General features: G+C 45.2%; 1 protein-coding gene across 1 annotated transcript in view; it reads left to right on the forward strand.

Moving 5' to 3' along the window:
* The window catches only part of SHPRH (SNF2 histone linker PHD RING helicase), a 759,436-nt gene that overhangs the window by 290,726 nt on the left and 449,590 nt on the right, over nucleotides 1-19,120 (forward strand). Inside the window, exons 9-10 of the mRNA XM_086927277.1 lie at nucleotides 485-1,192; nucleotides 15,001-15,252. Coding sequence (XP_086783403.1) covers nucleotides 485-1,192; nucleotides 15,001-15,252 — 960 coding nt within the window. The remainder of the gene's footprint in view (nucleotides 1-484; nucleotides 1,193-15,000; nucleotides 15,253-19,120) is intronic.

Genomic DNA, 19,120 nt, shown 5'->3' on the forward strand with positions numbered 1-19,120 from the left:
AAAAGATGTTCATACGCAAATGCTTCATAAAGATCTTACAATGAAAAGCATCTTTCCAGTTTTTGAGAACACTAAATCTGCCTTTTAAGTACACATGCCAACCTCTAAATATCTTGTTGTGTTGATTACTGTAACAGTTAGCTAATAGTACTGTTTGTATCCCACCCCACATACCTGACTAAGTGGGTTGAAACACTAATTATGTTAATTAGTTTTGCATAGCTTCTTATGTACACAAGTTATACACCGCTTGCCTGCTTTTTATGTTTTGCATGCAGCATATAATGTTTACCTTCTGTTAAAGGACACATTGATGCTACTTTTTTTTTTTTTAAAGGAAGATTGGTGGGCATTTTTAAAAAAATACTTTTGCTCTGATAAAAGAAAGCATAATGTCATCACACTGCCTTAGGAACTATAGAGAAATGGGCATTTAACAGCAAAATATGTTAAATACTAATTCGTGTTTTATACTTAATTTTAGGTTTTACAGCCAACAAGAACTTCAGGAAGGATTCGTAAGTCATCATGGTCCGTAGATAAAAATGATGCTGCAGAGTACATAAAGAGTGAAGAATCTGTGGGCACTGTTTCTTCAGCTCGTCCATATGTCAGTGTCACTGCAGCTGAACATGATTACTGCATTACAAGTGCTGATGAGCGAGGGATGCCAGAGCCTTCCATCTGCACTAAGGAAGACGGTGCTCAGGAGGAAAGAATTTGTCTCAGTGTTGTAGATGAAAGCTCCAACTCTCTATTGGTGCAACCCACCTCTCCTTGTGCTGTCAGCTGTAGTCCACTGAGAATGACTGACACTGGAATTGTGCTTGAAGTAGAGTTCAAAGATGAGGGACAACAAAGCCTTCCTTCAGAGGAACTTGTATCACCACCTAGTTCAATGTTACCTTTTAGCACCTTGAACTATCGTTTTGAATGTATATGTGGGGAGCTTGGACTTGTTGATTACAAACCACGTGTGCAATGTCTGCAATGTCTTCTGTGGCAGCATGCTGACTGTGTGAACTACAAAGAGGAAAATCTAAGCATCAAGCCCTTTTATTGCCCCCACTGCTTGGTCGCCATGAAGCCAGTGTCTACTGGAGCCACATTGATCATTTCCCCGAACTCGATCTGCCATCAGTGGGTGGATGAGATTAACAGGCACGTGAGCTCATCATCCCTTCAGGTCATGGTAAGATGCTTTTAAAGTTGTGACCAGCATGATGACAATAGAGTTTTCTTGTTAATTGTCATAATATAGTTTGAACTGCATTTCACTTTCAGAACCCTTGGCATTGATGTGAATGTTGCAAAGTTAAATTGACAGGAATATTTTGGGTGAATCATTGATTCTAAGATATTTCATACATGGGTGCTTTCCCACCATGCAAACTTCAACTCTCACCCAAGTTGCAAGGCTTATGACTACATCTATGATGTCAAAGATGACGTCATTGATACTGCGTGTTTCAATAACATTGACATTATTGATAGCATCACTATATACAACGAAGTGGGTTTCTTTGGATATGTTTTATTATTTATTAAGGCTGTGATGTTAAGTCCTGTTTCTTTTTTGATAATCATGTCTTAATTATTTTTTTAAATGCAGCAAAGGAAAACAATACCAGCTCTTAGTACATTGATCAGTGCATAACAGTGACAAAAAAATGAATACCTCAGCATGTACAATTCAACATATGAGCAGCAAGCAACAATGCATCGCCCAAGTCCATAAGTGATCATGTGGAATGTTCAATCTTCTACCACCCCAACCCATTTGCCCCATACCCTCCGAAACATTTTGGGACGGCCTCCGGCCGCATACATTGGTCGCTCCTGCGCAGCGCACCAATGCACCCCTCTGCGCCATCGCACCATTGAAGGAGCTGTCTGGTCTAGCCAATTAACTGCAATATCCCTTTTAGCCACCATCAATGCCGTGTTTAAACAAAGCTTCTCAGCTCTGGTTCCTTCCAATCCCTCAGTAATACCCAGGAGTATGTCCATCGGGCTCAGAGGGATCTCCTTACCCAGGACCTCCGTAAATTCTCCTGTCACTAACTCCAGTAGCACGTGATTGTAGGACAGAGCCATACCATGTAATAAAATTCAGCCTGGGGGCATCCACAGCGGGGAGTGGAAGCATGAGGTCGGAGCCCAGTGCGATGAAGACGCTGTGGCGTGAGGTAGGCCGCGTGTAAGTAGTATATTTGAATTAATCGGAGCCGAGCTGAAGCTGTGACCGTTTGGGGGCCATCAGCGCATCCCTCCAATCAGCATTGTCTAGGGATCCAAGCCACTTGCCCCGAAGATGGGAGAGGGAGTTGGGGGTGTTATTTGTGAGGGAGCGATAGATGCGGGAAATCCCCCCTTTCCCCAGGTTGCCAGTTATGAACTGGGCTTCAGGTGGACTATATTTTGGTAAGGAGTTCCCGTCTGAGATGTGGTTGTGGAGGGCGTGGCGCAGCTGGAGGTAGCGATAAAACTGGGAGATGTGAAGGGGAAAACAGAGTCTGCATATCCAGGAAATCCCGTATGTGGCTCCCACCCCAGACTTCCCCAAGCTGGGAAATTCCAATGAGATCCCAGGCTCTGAAGCCAGAAAGAGTGGCAACGTCCCTGAGCCACGTTCCACACCACAGTGGGGTATATCGGGTTAATTTGCCTGACCAGTGGGTGTGGCACAGGGAGGCTCGCCAGGCCAGAAGCACCCTGCTTGTGACCTCAGGCAGAGCGTGGGATAAAGCTGTTCCGTTTAGCACCCCCTGAATGTTGAAGAAACCCAAGTTATGCAGCTCCAAGCGGTATTCTGGGTCTGACCAGCCACCATTAAACGAGTCATGCACTTTAAGGAGCCACATAATATAAATACAGATTTGTCATTCCCATCCCATCGTCAAAGGGCGGTATCCTGCTCTGGGTGAGGGCCAGCCTTGGTCTCCGACCTTCCTATAAGAATTTAGTGGCCAAACCGTCCATCTCCCGGAACCATGACCGTGAGAAGGAGAGGGGTGTGTTCCGAAGTATGTAGAGAAATCGTGGCAGAGCCATCATTTTAAAAAGGGCTATTTTACCCATAGGATTTAGTGGCAGCGCTTGCCACTTAGGAGCTCAGCACAAACCCGTTTCACCAGAGGAGTGACGTTGAGAGACCAGACGAGGTCGAGAAGGAGAACCACCAAGATCGCCAAATACTTGAACGACTGCCACCGAAGAGGAATCGACGACTGCCAATCAAAGCACTCTCTCGATAGATGGAGGGGGACCAGGACCGATTTTGCTGCGTTTATTCAGAGGCCGGAGACTTGTTCAAAGAAGCGCAGGGCTCGGAGACACCGAGGCCCCGATTGACCTGGATCTGACAAAAATATCAGAACGTCATCACCGTAAAGGGCAATCTTGTCCTCTGCCAGACTGGGACATTGCCATCCTGTGAGAAGCGGATCGGTGCGAATAAGAGAAGCAAAGGGCTCCATCGCTAACACGAAAAGGAGGGGCGAAAGGGGGCCATCCTGTCTTGTGCCCCTCTCAATGGGGAAGGGGTGGAAAGGGTGCCATTGACCATCACCTGGGCTCGCGGCTGGCAATAGAGTGTCCTGACCAAGTTACAAAAGGGTGTCCCAAAACCCATCTCCAACAACACTGCCTCCAGATATCGCCAATCAACTGAATCAAATACTTTCTCAAAATCCACGAGGAGCAAAGAGAGATGGGGGTCAGTTGTTGTCGATTCGCAAAAGCAAGGTGGAGACGTCTGAGGGAGTGCCGGGTTCCCTTGGAGGGCATGAATCCACATTGGTCCAGATAGACTAGCTTATCCAGATAAGTAAATATGCGGTTCGCCAGGACCGAGGCTAATATTTTGAGCTCCAAATTAATGAGGGAGATGGGGCGATAATCAGAGCAGTGGGTTGAGGGAGGCTGAGACTTAGGAATCACTACAATGGTGGACAGATCCGTCTCAGATCGGAAGGAACCGCGGTCAGCCGCTTCATAATACATCTCTAGGAGGTGGGAAACCAGCGTATCTTGGTAGGATGCTTAAAACTCCTGCGGGAGTCCGTCTGGTCCCGTTGTCTTACATGCGGCCATGCGGGAGATAGCGTCTTTAATTTCTTCCAGAGTGATCGGAAGATCTAGTTCATCTTCCTCAGTGTCACCTCAGTGGAAGGGGGAACCGTTCACCCTGGAGGAGTTCTGAGTATGTGAGATATGGAGGTTGGACAGCGTAGAGAGTGGCGTAATACGAGGCTAAGCACTGGACCACCGCCATGGTGGTCTGTTGGATCGCCCCGTGGGAGTCCCTCACCTCATGGATAATACGATTAGCGCCACGGAAGACCTCCATAGCAGCTTAGCGGACTCCAGGGAAGCCTGTTTGATCTCATCCCTCAAAAACTCGAATTTCCGATCCTGGGCCTCTGTTGTCTTCCCTGGTGGGTGGGCTACAAGCAGGGAAGCCTGGGCCTCTTGAAGCGTGAGATGGGCAACCCGTTTTGTCCGTTGGAGTTTGAGTTGGCCTCCCATAGAGTATCCGGAGATGAGAAAGTCCTGTTTCTAAGTGGTATAAATATTGTGAATTCCTGGGCATTCTATTTGGAAAAGCGAGTTATGATTTGCTTGGCCTGAGGTAGAACTATGGTTCGCTCCGCAAAAGGTATCTAAGCAATTTTGCTGAGGGTTAGGGGGCATTTTTATTTATCAGCCATACCTTCACTTAAACTAAGATTAGTTTTAAACATGTTAAACATGCACCATTGTTTTTTGAGAAGCTGAAAACATAATTGACTATTAATTAACTTTTTTTCAGTTGTTTTTAAATATACTTTATATCTTGCAGCATATTGCCTTTGACTGTGTGGAGGTAGGGTTGTCTGCAGGACATAACCTACAACCTGGCCCTATCTTAAAAAGTTTATGCACCCAACTACAGATCCATATGATCTTCTGGAGGGCCCTATGCCCGATACTCACCCTTGAACTCATCCAACCCACGAGCTCTGTTCCTCCACTCAAACCTGGACATAGGGTGCACGAGGCCAGTTCAACTAAGAACCTAGTCGTTTACCAGGCTCTCTGCACAACGTTTTGCGTACTTAACTTCACTGTAAGCAGTCTCTTGCCTTGCACAGTGTTGCTTGGCCCCAGGCTGTATACTGACCATTTCACACACTCATCCCCCATGCACTGCTTATTGTTTGGCCTTTGATAGCAGGCTCTGGATGCAAGCCCTAATCTAGCTCTTGTGCTACCAAATCATCTCTTTTTGGACTTTGACAGTAGATAGCATACTCTTGACGTGGGCCTAGCCTGTTTCCAGGCCTGGTACCAGTCTGTGAATAAAGGCGCCAGCTGCGTACGGCCTGTAAGCGTGCATAGTCATCTTTGAGAGGCCTTATATGCAGCCAAGCTCTGCTCTACCCTTGTGCCACTAAGCCAGCTGTGTATGACCCCTTCCATGCATTGCAGGTTGAGTCCCTGAGCAAACACCTGGTCCACAGTGCTCACTGCGCATGGTCTGTGCTTTGCAATGTTCCTCCTGTTTTTTCTTAGGATTATGCGATAAAAGAAAGGATACTGAATTGTTTAGAAAAATATATGTGTTTACCTGAAATAAAATCCACTAATTTTGCGAGGAAAAAGGAAAAACCGTAGCCTTCTTCTACTGTTGAAGGGCAGTATCTACCCTTCTGGTAGTGCCACTTCAGCCCCACAAATCCTGTTTGTCACTTTCTTTGAGGATGCAGGCTTCGGTTCCTGGCATCCAGTAATGATTGAAACAAGATTTTTAGATCGCTTCTTGGAATCAATTCAGATTCCGAAGCTCTTGGAGGCGGAGTTGAAGCCCCACCCATCTTCCTCATTGGCTGGCTTCATCCTGCATGCAAGACGCAGACACACCATTGAAAAGGAGGCTTCTAAGTCCCTCCTTGTTACCGCCTTGTCTCCTTTTAGCCCCGCCCACCAGGATTGGATCTCGCACTCGCGGCGTCACACACTAGCCTTAATTAGCTGAGACGCACTATGTTTTCCACACAACGTCCCCAGCTTGTTTTATTGAGCTGTAGCCGTGTCCTGACCGGGCTGCTTGAACCATCCTAGTCCCCCGGTTGGAACCCTAAACAAAATAAATGCAAGGGTTGCTTTCTTGGCACGATCGCTTGGATTTGCCTACATCGGGTCTTAGAGCGAATGTGCAAGGCGCTTACTGACCTCTCGTACAAAAGTTGGTCCATAATTTGCACAAAACTCATCTCAAAGAGTATGAACTTTAGAACAAACAACACTTATTGAGGAAGACCAGTTATTTTCTATATCACACGAGGACAAAGAGCAGAAGTTACCTGCTGATCTGTAGCTGCAAGACACCGGGGGCGGCCCCCGTCACAATCTGCCTTCCCACGCCTGCCTGACCTTAAAATGGCAGCAGGGTGTGACCCGCAACTACCGATCGGCGCCTCTACTTGACCATCTGGCCCCGCGCTTACTGCCTCTCCCATAACAAAAGCTGCATCTGTTGCCACGGTATGGGGGCGCGGCGGAGTAGCTGTAAGCGACGCCGCAAGCTCTCTCTCTGTCTCATGCCTGCGGGGGTGAGCCCTCTTCAAGGATCCTTGGCGGTGACTTGTGCAGAGTGCTCTGCTTCTCCCCCTCGCCTGCACCCCAGCGTCACACCATGCCCCAACAAGCCCCAGCTTTGTACCGGCCAGCCTGACTCAACAATGGTGGCGGTTGAGGAACCAGCCAGCGAGATGTACGAGTCGAGAGTGGCGAGGAGCGCCACGAGATCCGTGGCAAACGTGGTGTCAGCGAGGAGACTACCACACTGATGTCACACTGCTACCACAATCTACCTGACATTTGCAGTGCCTTAATGTGAGGTGCCCACCCGACGACAACAACCCACCATGCCATGGCGCCTGTGGTCTTTCTTCTCATCTCCCACCTCGGCAACATGCTGCTGGTGGGTGACGGGCAGCCGTACCACACCACCACCACCTTCTCTCCTGGACTTCTTTACTTTTTGTTTTCTCCTGGCCGCTATTTTGCTGCTGATTTCGGACACTTTTCTATGGACTCTGACCCTCCATCCATTCCCTCGTCCTTTAACCCTTTTCCCCGTTGATCCTCAAATGTTTCTTCCCTTTTCTGCTTTGCCTTTTCTCCATACCCTTGCATCCCTCCCACCCTCCCTTTGTGCTGTGACTGCATCCCCCCTCCGACCCCACTTATGGAACTCTGCTTTTCTGTATATAGAGATAACTCTAATCACTAGTATATGCAATAGACCTTTGTACCATCTACCATTCCTATGTGACTCTCAGAGTATATCCAGTCATATCCCTTCCCTATGTATATAGAGATAACTCTAATCACTAGTATATGCAGTAGACCGTTGTGCTCTCTACCATTCCTATGTGACTCTTAGAGTATATCCATTTGTATCCCTTCCCTATGTATATAGAGATAACTCTAATCACTAGTATATGCAATAGACCTTTGTACCATCTACCATTCCTATGTGACTCTTAGAGTATATCCAGTCATATCCCTTCCCTATGTATATAGAGATAACTCTAATCACTAGTATATGCAGTAGACCGTTGTGCTCTCTACCATTCCTATGTGACTCTTAGAGTATATCCATTTGTATCTCCTTGTGTGACTTTACATCTTGTACATTTGCAATTTTTTTCTGTTTGTATCCTTTATGTAACGCATGTAATCCTAAGTCCTTATGTTTTTCAACTGGTCCTTATGTAAAGCGCTCTGACACCTTCGGGTAAAGTTTGCGCTATATAAAATCGCATAAATAAATAAATAAATCTTTACATGCACCACAGGAACAAACCAGAAACATGCTTTCGTTCTGGGACACAGGATTGTAAATAGTGTAATGTTCAGAAAAGCGTGGCTAAAATCATGCCTAGGTTGCGTGCACTTAGCAACATAAAATGCAATCTATGCCAAAACTCCTGCATCAAGCGAAGGGGGGAGGGATCCCCAAACTGGAGTTTACCTCCTGGCTCCCGACTAGATCTTAAAAATCCCCTTGCCTCAACTTTGGTTTCCAGAGTATCCGACTTCAACATATGGAGCAGCGAGAGGCAGTGGGAAAGCTACTTCATAGTGATTGACAAGCTATGGTACAGCATGGGGAGGGGCTTAGGAGTTGTACAGCCTCACCTATCCTGCCCCCCCACCCCCCGGAATAGGCAAATCAATAGCAAGCCTCATGTGGATCTGCGCTCCAGTCCTTGATGTCGCCCGGACAGGCTGAATTGTTAACGCTCCGACTCTGTAGACGGACCAGAGCAGGCGTCAGACGCCGCACTCCTGGGACCTGCGAGGAGCAGTGAAAGAGCACAGGGTGGAAACACTGTCGCCCTCTCTTTCTTTGAGCTGTGCTTGCGGCGGTGCCATGCTGCCAGGCGGTGAATGGGAAGGGGGTCGACGAAATGCTCCCGACAGCCCAGACTTTTAGGGAATCCCTGCCTCCTGCCCAGGGCTTTAAGTGGGATAAAAAACTGGGGGGAGGGGGGTCTCTCAAAGGGGCTTGGCCAATGTAATTAGGGGCGTGGCTTAAAACATGTAATCCAAAAATCTGTACTTAGCATAGTGTGCCGCCCGACTTGTATTTTGCTGGTTCTGTCATTGCATTGGGATATATGATACAACAAGTAACATCATACCTACAAGTCAGGACGATTGGCTTTGTCAATGATTGTTAGTTGAAAAAGATAAATAAGCAGCAACGTTAGCTTGTATATAATATTGAGAAAGCTTCCACTTAAAGCCCTGGTGACACCACAACAGTGTTGCTGCACCTGAGTCTCAGAAAGAGGATGGAAATCCAGGGAGAAAAATACTCTCTTTAAAGGATTTCCCTTCCCCTACAACGTTCACCTGCATGACGTCATGAATGATGTAACTTCTCCACCAGTGAGAAGTGAACAGTGTCAAACGCACATCGATGTGCCTGTCTCGAAACGGGTTTCAATCGGGCTCTGGTTTGTGCCCTGGCACTTTTTCCCGGGCTGCAATGACAGCACACTGCAGTCCGGGAAAAAGACCGCCTGTGCTAGGGCACAAAACAGATCCCTCTAGAGACCCGTTTCGAGCCCCCCTTTTAAAAACTGCCTGTACCCATATTCGGTGAGACCCGGCCCACTTAAACTCCTGCCTGACATTGCCTCTGCTTCAATAGAAATCAACAGGGAAAAAACGTAACCCCAATCCTATAAATAGATTGACAAGTTGAGGACATATAACAGTAACTGTCCTCTGGAAGTCCCAGAAAAGGGGGTGGTGATGAACATAGTGTCTGAATTGAGCAGACCACTCTTACCCAGTCCAAAGATCAGGGCTTGATCCATCATTATTTATCTCACTGCCCCATCCCAGCTCAGAATCTGGCTATATGCAAATCAGTCTGTCCCTGGCCCAGTGCATCATGGGAACAGGGCAGACTAAACTACCAAGCCAATTCTTCACCAGAAAGGAGACAAGCCACGGGGGACCGGTTTCTGGCATTTCAGCTTGTTTCCTTCCCAGTGGAAGAATTGGCTTTTGTAGTTTGGTTTGCCCTGTTCCCATCATGCACTGGGACAGGAACAGACTAATTTGCATACAGCCAGGTTCTGAAACTGGGATGGTGCAGTGAGCTAAAAAACGGTGTTGGATCTAGCCCTGATCTCTTGACTGGGTGAGAGTATTCTGTTTAATTCAGAGACTCTGTCCCTCACCACCCCTTGTTGTAAATATTTTTGTCCACCCTAAGCGTGGAAGGGTATACTCAGATGTGAGTCCCTTGCTCATTGCACCATCAGGATTCAAGCAAGCCGGGCCGAAGACGGCTGAAATGCCAGAAACCGGTCCCCGGTAGCTTGTTTCCTTCCCAGTGTAAGAATTGGCTTTTGTAGTTTGGTTTGCCCTGTTCCCATCATGCACTGGGACAGGAACAGACTAATTTGCATACAGCCAGGTTCTGAAACTGGGATGGTGCAGTGAGCTAAAAAACGGTGTTGGATCTAGCCCTGATCTCTTGACTGGGTGAGAGTATTCTGTTTAATTCAGAGACTCTGTCCCTCACCACCCCTTGTTGTAAATATTTTTGTCCACCCTAAGCGTGGAAGGGTATACTCAGATGTGAGTCCCTTGCTCATTGCACCATCAGGATTCAAGCAAGCCGGGCCGAAGACGGCTGAAATGCCAGAAACCGGTCCCCGGTAGCTTGTTTCCTTCCCAGTGTAAGAATTGGCTTTTGTAGTTTGGTTTGCCCTGTTCCCATCATGCACTGGGACAGGAACAGACTAATTTGCATACAGCCAGGTTCTGAAACTGGGATGGTGCAGTGAGCTAAAAAACGGTGTTGGATCTAGCCCTGATCTCTTGACTGGGTGAGAGTATTCTGTTTAATTCAGAGACTCTGTCCCTCACCACCCCTTGTTGTAAATATTTTTGTCCACCCTAAGCGTGGAAGGGTATACTCAGATGTGAGTCCCTTGCTCATTGCACCATCAGGATTCAAGCAAGCCGGGCCGAAGACGGCTGAAATGCCAGAAACCGGTCCCCGGTAGCTTGTTTCCTTCCCAGTGTAAGAATTGGCTTTTGTAGTTTGGTTTGCCCTGTTCCCATCATGCACTGGGACAGGAACAGACTAATTTGCACACAGCCAGGTTCTGAAACTGGGATGGTGCAGTGAGCTAAAAAACGGTGTTGGATCTAGCCCTGATCTCTTGACTGGGTGAGAGTATTCTGTTTAATTCAGAGACTCTGTCCCTCACCACCCCTTGTTGTAAATATTTTTGTCCACCCTAAGCGTGGAAGGGTATACTCAGATGTGAGTCCCTTGCTCATTGCACCATCAGGATTCAAGCAAGCCGGGCCGAAGACGGCTGAAATGCCAGAAACCGGTCCCCGGTAGCTTGTTTCCTTCCCAGTGTAAGAATTGGCTTTTGTAGTTTGGTTTGCCCTGTTCCCATCATGCACTGGGACAGGAACAGACTAATTTGCATACAGCCAGGTTCTGAAACTGGGATGGTGCAGTGAGCTAAAAAACGGTGTTGGATCTAGCCCTGATCTCTTGACTGGGTGAGAGTATTCTGTTTAATTCAGAGACTCTGTCCCTCACCACCCCTTGTTGTAAATATTTTTGTCCACCCTAAGCGTGGAAGGGTATACTCAGATGTGAGTCCCTTGCTCATTGCACCATCAGGATTCAAGCAAGCCGGGCCGAAGACGGCTGAAATGCCAGAAACCGGTCCCCGGTAGCTTGTTTCCTTCCCAGTGTAAGAATTGGCTTTTGTAGTTTGGTTTGCCCTGTTCCCATCATGCACTGGGACAGGAACAGACTAATTTGCATACAGCCAGGTTCTGAAACTGGGATGGTGCAGTGAGCTAAAAAACGGTGTTGGATCTAGCCCTGATCTCTTGACTGGGTGAGAGTATTCTGTTTAATTCAGAGACTCTGTCCCTCACCACCCCTTGTTGTAAATATTTTTGTCCACCCTAAGCGTGGAAGGGTATACTCAGATGTGAGTCCCTTGCTCATTGCACCATCAGGATTCAAGCAAGCCGGGCCGAAGACGGCTGAAATGCCAGAAACCGGTCCCCGGTAGCTTGTTTCCTTCCCAGTGTAAGAATTGGCTTTTGTAGTTTGGTTTGCCCTGTTCCCATCATGCACTGGGACAGGAACAGACTAATTTGCATACAGCCAGGTTCTGAAACTGGGATGGTGCAGTGAGCTAAAAAACGGTGTTGGATCTAGCCCTGATCTCTTGACTGGGTGAGAGTATTCTGTTTAATTCAGAGACTCTGTCCCTCACCACCCCTTGTTTTAAATACTCTGGATTTCCCAGCCAGATAATTGGGGTGGAGTGTCTAAAACAATGGTCTCTGTATAACCTGTAGGTTGCAAATGCCAATTATGTTAGATAAAGGCTTAATTAAGGACCTTGTCAGTAATATCTTTTGCCATATAAGTAGTTGCTGGTTAACAGAGCCTAAAACCAATTGACCTTGGATAATTTTCAAATGTGCCTGTTTTGCACTAAGGGATTCTCACCTGCTTCTCTTATCCATTGTGTTTGTGTCTAAATTCCTGGGTGAATTCAGGGATAACTGCTTTCAAAGTGTCCCATATCATGCTCATGCTATCTGCGCCTTGATTGAGTTGGATGTATTCAATGATCTGAGTCTTCAGTTCAGTTGTGTATTGTGTATTGTTTTTCCTGTACTAGGAGCTTGGGAAAGGTCATAATCGAGTTGTAGGTAATCTAGGTGGAATTTCTAAATCCAAGGGTAGGGGAGTATGGTCTGATACTCATGGCTGGTGGGACCAAGGACAGCGCCAGGACACCTTCGGGTATCAGTCTGCGCTTTATAAATACAAATAACATTAACATTAACAAGGTAATCACCCCTTTTTTGTTTATAAAAAAATAACCAGTCCTTGAATATTCTAGGTGGAACAGGGAATAAACAGAAAATGCTTCATTGCAGGGATTATGCTTTCACCAAGCATCGTTAAATCCAAATAACATTCTAATGAGACTGTCTTCTCTGATTTTTGTTTGTCATCTGAGAGCGGGAGCGCACGTTTGTAGTGTCTTAGATTGGAAATTATATACAATTAAAACACCTGGAGCTATGTTCCCCAGGTATATTCAAAAGAAGTGCATGCAGTTCAGTTAAGATTATGGAATCAATTTGATTAGGTTCATAAACAAAATTTTTATTTAAAGTGATTGCATTGATTTTAAATTACACTATGAGCCACCTCCCTTGGGGTCTGTCATATTATGAGTAATCTGTAATTAAGTTTAAAAAAGAGGATTGTAGTACTTTTATTACACGTATTAATGGAACTGAATGAATACGTTTATTTGTGTAAATTAATTAAAATGGATACAATTATTCGCAATAAATCACAAAACTAAAATCAGTTCAGAATATATGAACACTAGTAGGACAATAGAAGAGGACTGTAAAAAACGACTTGCGAGACCTCTTAGGATCAAACACTGAGTTACTTAATTTATAAATACTCTACTTTATTGGAGAACCGGATTCTCCTCAGAATTTAGACTTCTGATGGATTCCACTTTGAAGAGTCAAATTTTATCCCCAATACCCTAAGATGAATGGATCCTGTTTTCTCCTTATTCTCATTTGCCCTGAAAACGTCTACACGTATGTGTAGGTTACACATTGGCTGAATCATTTTTGTGTTATAGATTGATGCAGCAATAAAAAGAAGATTATCAACACCTCTGGATTACTGTGGATATAATTGGGACTTATTTTGATATATGTACAAGTGGTGCACAGCTGCGCGCGGTGTTTTTTCGTCTTCACCTAACTTAGGTCGGCACTTTTTGGGCAGAGGGTGTCTGCAGTGTGTGCACACAGCAGTGCTTTTTCTAATTGCTAGTTCAAACCAAGTTTGTGGAAGATATTAGTGGTATGTGCAGCATCAGTAGGGTCTACTGCCTTTTGCTTTGTCTTACTTTAACAACATAGTAAATGAATCTTGGATTCCCTTTTATTCTCGTAGAATATGCAGGGCATGCTCCCTGATAATCTGCCCTTTGTAGTCATAATTCATTAATTGGAAGGACCAAGAGTTGCACACTGAGGATGCAGTGCCTGGTTTCCTTGGTTAATGCTGACTTTATATATGGTTCAGTTTTTGCTTACCCGTATAATTTTATGATTGGGGCAGCAAATGTGATGGAATGAACAGTTGCTAAGTCGACTTTCCTTTAGCTGCATGCAGCCGGTTTCCTCAAGATTTATATTATGCTGGAGGAGAGAGCATTGAGGTCCATCAGTATATCCAAATTAACATCTAAATCAAGAGTCACCTTTCTAAGATATAGAGGCCATGGATTAGTCAATGCTGTTTCGCAAGGTGGAACAGCCTCCTAAAGGTGATGCACCGAGACTTATCCAATACTGGAGTGAATGCCCCTGGATAAGCATGTTGACCTTAGGAAAGGTTGAGTAGCAGCTTTGCCTGTGTAACTCACGGTATGGTCTTTGCTGAAACAGAGTGTAGCTGATGATCTCTGCATAAAGCAATGTGACTGCATGGGCCTTCCTGCTAGTATAATAAAGGTGTGCATTCGGTTTGTCCGTATTCATAAACCAGGTTGCCCAGCTCCCATCTGAAGTATTTCTTGTATTTTTTTGAAACTGAAAAAAAAGCATTGGCAGAGCCAATAGGTCTTGCCTTTGATTAAGTTTAAGCCATTTGCTTTGCTATACAATACCATTAGCAAATCAAATGACTTTAACTTAATCAAAGGCGAGACCTGTTGCATTTTCAATGCTTGTTTTTAGTTGCTACCAGACAGTCAGATCTCCTTGATCTCTGAGTCCTTCAAAGATCTTCAAACCCTTCTTTGGGCAAAAATGAAAAATGTTCCTTCTTGCTTTTATTTTCTAAATTGATTATCTTAGGAGTATTCTAGGATTTGGATCCTTGAAGAATCAGCAAAATTGACAGCCAAGATTGACAGAAGTTCTGATCTCTACTTAACCCTTCACATCTCACCAAGCACCTTTCTGTAATGCAGATGTACCAAAAAGTTCTGAACAACAATTTATTTTGCCTGTACTTCAAGAGCCCAGTTAAATAGAGGTTTATTTCCCTTCAGCTTTTTAAAGTTTAATTTCTAAAGTGACATTGTAGCTAACTACGATTTGAGTGCTTGGTTGGTTAGTGACAAATTCCTCTCTGCTTCCCAAATAATAATAATACAATCCATGGCACAAGTAAAAATGTAAAAGTATCGCTAGTAAAAAAAGCCACGTCAGTGAATCTTTTTTAAATTCAAAAATTGTATTGCAAGTATGTGGCACCTATGTTTAGCTTATTTTTGAGGCAGGCATTTGCATTAAAGAAGAACAAATGAATGCTCTACCGTGCCAAGACCGGACCATTGGCTTTGCTAGTCCTTGTTTAAGTGTTTGTTTTTCTTACCCTTTTAGGTTTATCAAGGTGTAAAGAAACATGGCTTCCTCCAGCCTCACATGTTGGCTAAGCAGGATGTGGTTATTACTACCTATGATGTTCTACGCACTGAGCTGAATTATGTTGACCTTCCACACAGCAACAGTGAAGACGGGCGCCGTTTCAGGAACCAGAAACGCTACATGGCCATCCCAAGCCCCTTAGTTGCAGTGGAGTGGTGGCGCATTTGCCTGGACGAAGCACAGATGGTTGAATGTACCACTGCTAAGGTTAGTTTTATCATTTAAAGTAAAACCTATGGATTGGCTTACCTTGCAGCATTTATTACAGGCTGTATGCAGCCTTGCACCTTGTTCACCAGTAAAAGGCACGCTGTTTTTCATGGGAGATATTTATAGAAGAATTAGTAAACAACCTATGGAGCATTCCTATAGACGTATTGAATAGGGCAAGCATTTAATTAGTTGCATGCATATATGCAGAGTAATGCCAGTAGTAATTAATGGCCATACATTTTAGCTAGACTACCAAGCCATTGAAATTCATAAAGATTGTGTCTTGTCCTAAGCTTTCAACTGTATTTTCCCTCTGTCCACTTTTTTACATTGTTTCTATCTGAAAGAAACAGGTTAGTGTTCGATTCCTTACCTTAGAATATCCCCAGGCGTCAGACTGGATTCGGAAAGTTTTCTTCAGCAGTACCCCTGCGTGTCTCTAGGTGTCATCTGCATCTTCGCGTCCGGCGTCGTGATCGCCGGGATGACGTCAGTTCTTCTTTTTTCCACGCCAGCAAGCGCAGATCCGGGAAGAGAAGTACTCTTAGTCACTTTTTGACTAACTTTTTTGATCTATTTTGTTCACTTCTCGAGTCGTCCTTCGACTCGCGGTGCCGATAGGGATGCCTGGGTTTAAGCCTTGCGAGGACTGTCACCGATTGATGTCTTTGACCGACCCCCACCGTCAGTGCCTTTACTGTCTCGGGGCCGACCACGATGACAAGTCGTGCCCCAACTGCCTGGCCTTGACCTCGAGGCTAGACGGGAGCGGTCCCGTAAGCGTCTCGAGCTCCTGCAGTCTGCTCCACGCCGCTCGAGGTCCCAGTCTAGGAGGTACTTCTAGAATGTGAATGCTTAATTTTAGTATTAATTCTCTGTAAGAAAACAATAGGAGAGTGAGGAACGGGGTTGCTGAGGGTAGTCCTCTTCCCCAAAGTAATAAGCAAAACAACACGGACGTACCCGGAGAAAAGGTCCCTCTGGAGTGGACTCACCTAACTTGTAGCAGAGAGCAAGCATCCAATGGATTTTTTAGAAGACCCCTCACTCACCAAGCTAGTTGGTGACGTGCTTCATCATTGGGGTCCCAGCTGAGTTGCCGATTGCAACCCAGCTGTGCTACGACGCCTGGTTACAGCGGAGCAGGTTTTTTTGGGGTGATGCAAGTGCTCTGAGGGTGCTCAGAAAGTGGTGAGATTAAAAATGTCTCCAAGATATGCCCTAATAAGAGACTTTAATGTAAGGGTCTTAGGACATGATTAAAAAGTTAACTTGGGATATACAGAAGAAGTAATTGTACTTCTATATCCCTGAAGGACTGGTCAACATGTTTCAGCCTTTTATGTCAGTCGTAAGGCTTTCATCAGGACCAAAAGGTGTGCAAAACCAGTGACTTGGTTACAAATGTGGAGGTAACCATGTGTGTGACTTATCAGCACACACCCTAAAGTATGCTGTGAATGTTGTGGGCAAACAGTACTTACTGACACACAACATAAAAAGACATACAAAATATTTAAAATATATAATATAAATGCAGTTTTCACAATTTTTTCTTTCTTTTCATGCTGCGCGTTGTGCAATGATCTGATGCGAAAGGTGAGTCAAGGAATAGTGGTAAGAGATAATGTAGAACAGTCATGCAGTCCTAATACAGCAGTAATTATGCAGTACTATGCGTGATGGTAGTTTGCAACATGCATAGTTTAAGCATAGGTAAATTACCATGCGTGGTCACAAGTATGCACAACTATACTGGCCACCAGTGCTAGTTCATCTGGGCTGGCGTGGCGTTAAAACCAGTGAGTCTATACTTGTCTTAATTGCGCCTGGGATTCAGCGCGCTGGTACTGGCACCTTGCTGACATGTACTCGGAGACAGTAATGGACGTAGAGTATTGTATGTCAAAGAAGAGGCGCAATCACTTTTAAAGCGCGTGAGCCAGCATAGAAAATATTAAATACAACGTATGTTCACATAGATAACATAATGAAGACATGAAATGAAAACCGGGCATACATTAAAGAAGATTGAAAAGATCTACTTGCTCCTGCTGGGAGGGAGCCTCCTATTGTCACACACTGCAAGCGGTAAAGAGATGGTTAAAAAGACGGTTAAAAGATCATGCCGGGAGCGGGAACACGTCTGGTTATGAACTCGTTTACTGAATATCAGCATTCATTAATTTGTCAAGGTTGGAGTCCCATATCTCAAACCTGCAATACCCTTCACAGGATCCCGCCGGTAAACAAACCTGTATCGGATGTGTTTTAATGCACTTCCGGGAGTATGCGTGGCTACGTAAGGAGCCATGTGCTCTCCAAGGTGAGAACTGAACCGCTAACTTCAGTAACATAGTGGGATCACGTGAGGGAGTTTGCTACTTCCTGGTAGGCAGGACTCATTGCCAGCGGACAAGGGAGGAGGGATTGCCCTACAAGACAAAGATGCCTACCAAACCGAATGCTAGAGATTACTTGATGACACCAAGAATTGCAAATGTCTGGACAAGGACCCCACTGAGGACCTAAGGAAAAGAATTCAAACATTGGTGTAAGATGCAGCAGTAAAAGGAGACATCAGTCATCAAGAAGCCAAGTTCTTGACTTCTGGGGGGGACAGAATTCCATATTTCTACACGATCCCCACATTCATAAAAACTGATCACCCCCACAGCCTATCTAAAAGATACAAAAGACCTACTTGGCCATCTGAATACCCTGAGCTTCAACCCAGTGACATTATTGCTAGTCATAGAAAGCCTGTATACCAGCCTCCCACAAGACAACACTCTACAAGTACTAAGTGCCGCTTTGGACTTCACCACCTGGAACTATATTACACCAAGGGCTTTTATATTACAATGTGCCGAACTTGCTCTGAACGAGATTTATTTTGAATTTGAGGGAGACCTCTTCCTACAAACATATGGTACTTCGATGGGCAGTACTTTCGCCCCAAGTGTAGCAGGCCTGTATTTGTCCGATTTTTGGGAAAAAACATCTTTTGAACCCCAATATACCATTTCACACAAGTATCAAATTTTGCAAACAATACATCGACAATGTAATCCTCATCTGGGAAGACACTGAAACCAGCCTACAAGACTTTCTTATTTGGATCAATGAACAAGACCCTAACCTCAAGTTTACCAACAATGTAAGTAGAGAAAGCATCACCTTTCTTGATCTTGACATCATGACAGAAGGGGGCGGCCTCTCCGCAAAAACACATTTCAAGCCTACAGCAAGGAACTCTCTCCTACATTTTGGAAGCTTCCATCCTAGACCCTTGCGGGAGAACCTTCCATATGGACAATTTTTGAGACTGCGTCGAGATTGCAGTAACATCAGTGACTACAAAGAACAGGCCACTGCCCAAACAAACAAATGAAAATCCAGAGGATACCCAAAAGGAGTAACAACAATGCTCAAAAACGGGCCAGGAATCAGAATCGTGAAGGCCTGAAGGCCTACTGGAACAAACACAGAAGATATCATCTGCAATACCACTCACATGCGTGACCACGTACAATTCCATTGCTAACAAGGTGAGACGGTCTATACAAAAGAATTGGTGTATACTCACAAGTGGTAGCCTGAACTGGGAAAAACCTCTGTTCTCGTATAAAAAAGCAAAAAACCTACGAGACAGTCCAGTAACTACATGCCCGACAACAAACTACTACTTCTAACACTGTTCTTAATGCCTGGGGTCTCCCCAATGGGACCGCCATTTCCCCTGCGGCAACTGCATTGTTTGCCACCTAACCAACCCCACAAAAACATTGGCACTAGAAGAAGGGAAGACCTGGCAAATCAGGAGACACACTAACTGTAACTCAGTCGGCTCTGTGCCGTC

Source organism: Lissotriton vulgaris, chromosome 6 (genome assembly GCF_964263255.1).
Source record: "Lissotriton vulgaris chromosome 6, aLisVul1.2, whole genome shotgun sequence".
Taxonomy (NCBI): domain Eukaryota; kingdom Metazoa; phylum Chordata; class Amphibia; order Caudata; family Salamandridae; genus Lissotriton; species Lissotriton vulgaris.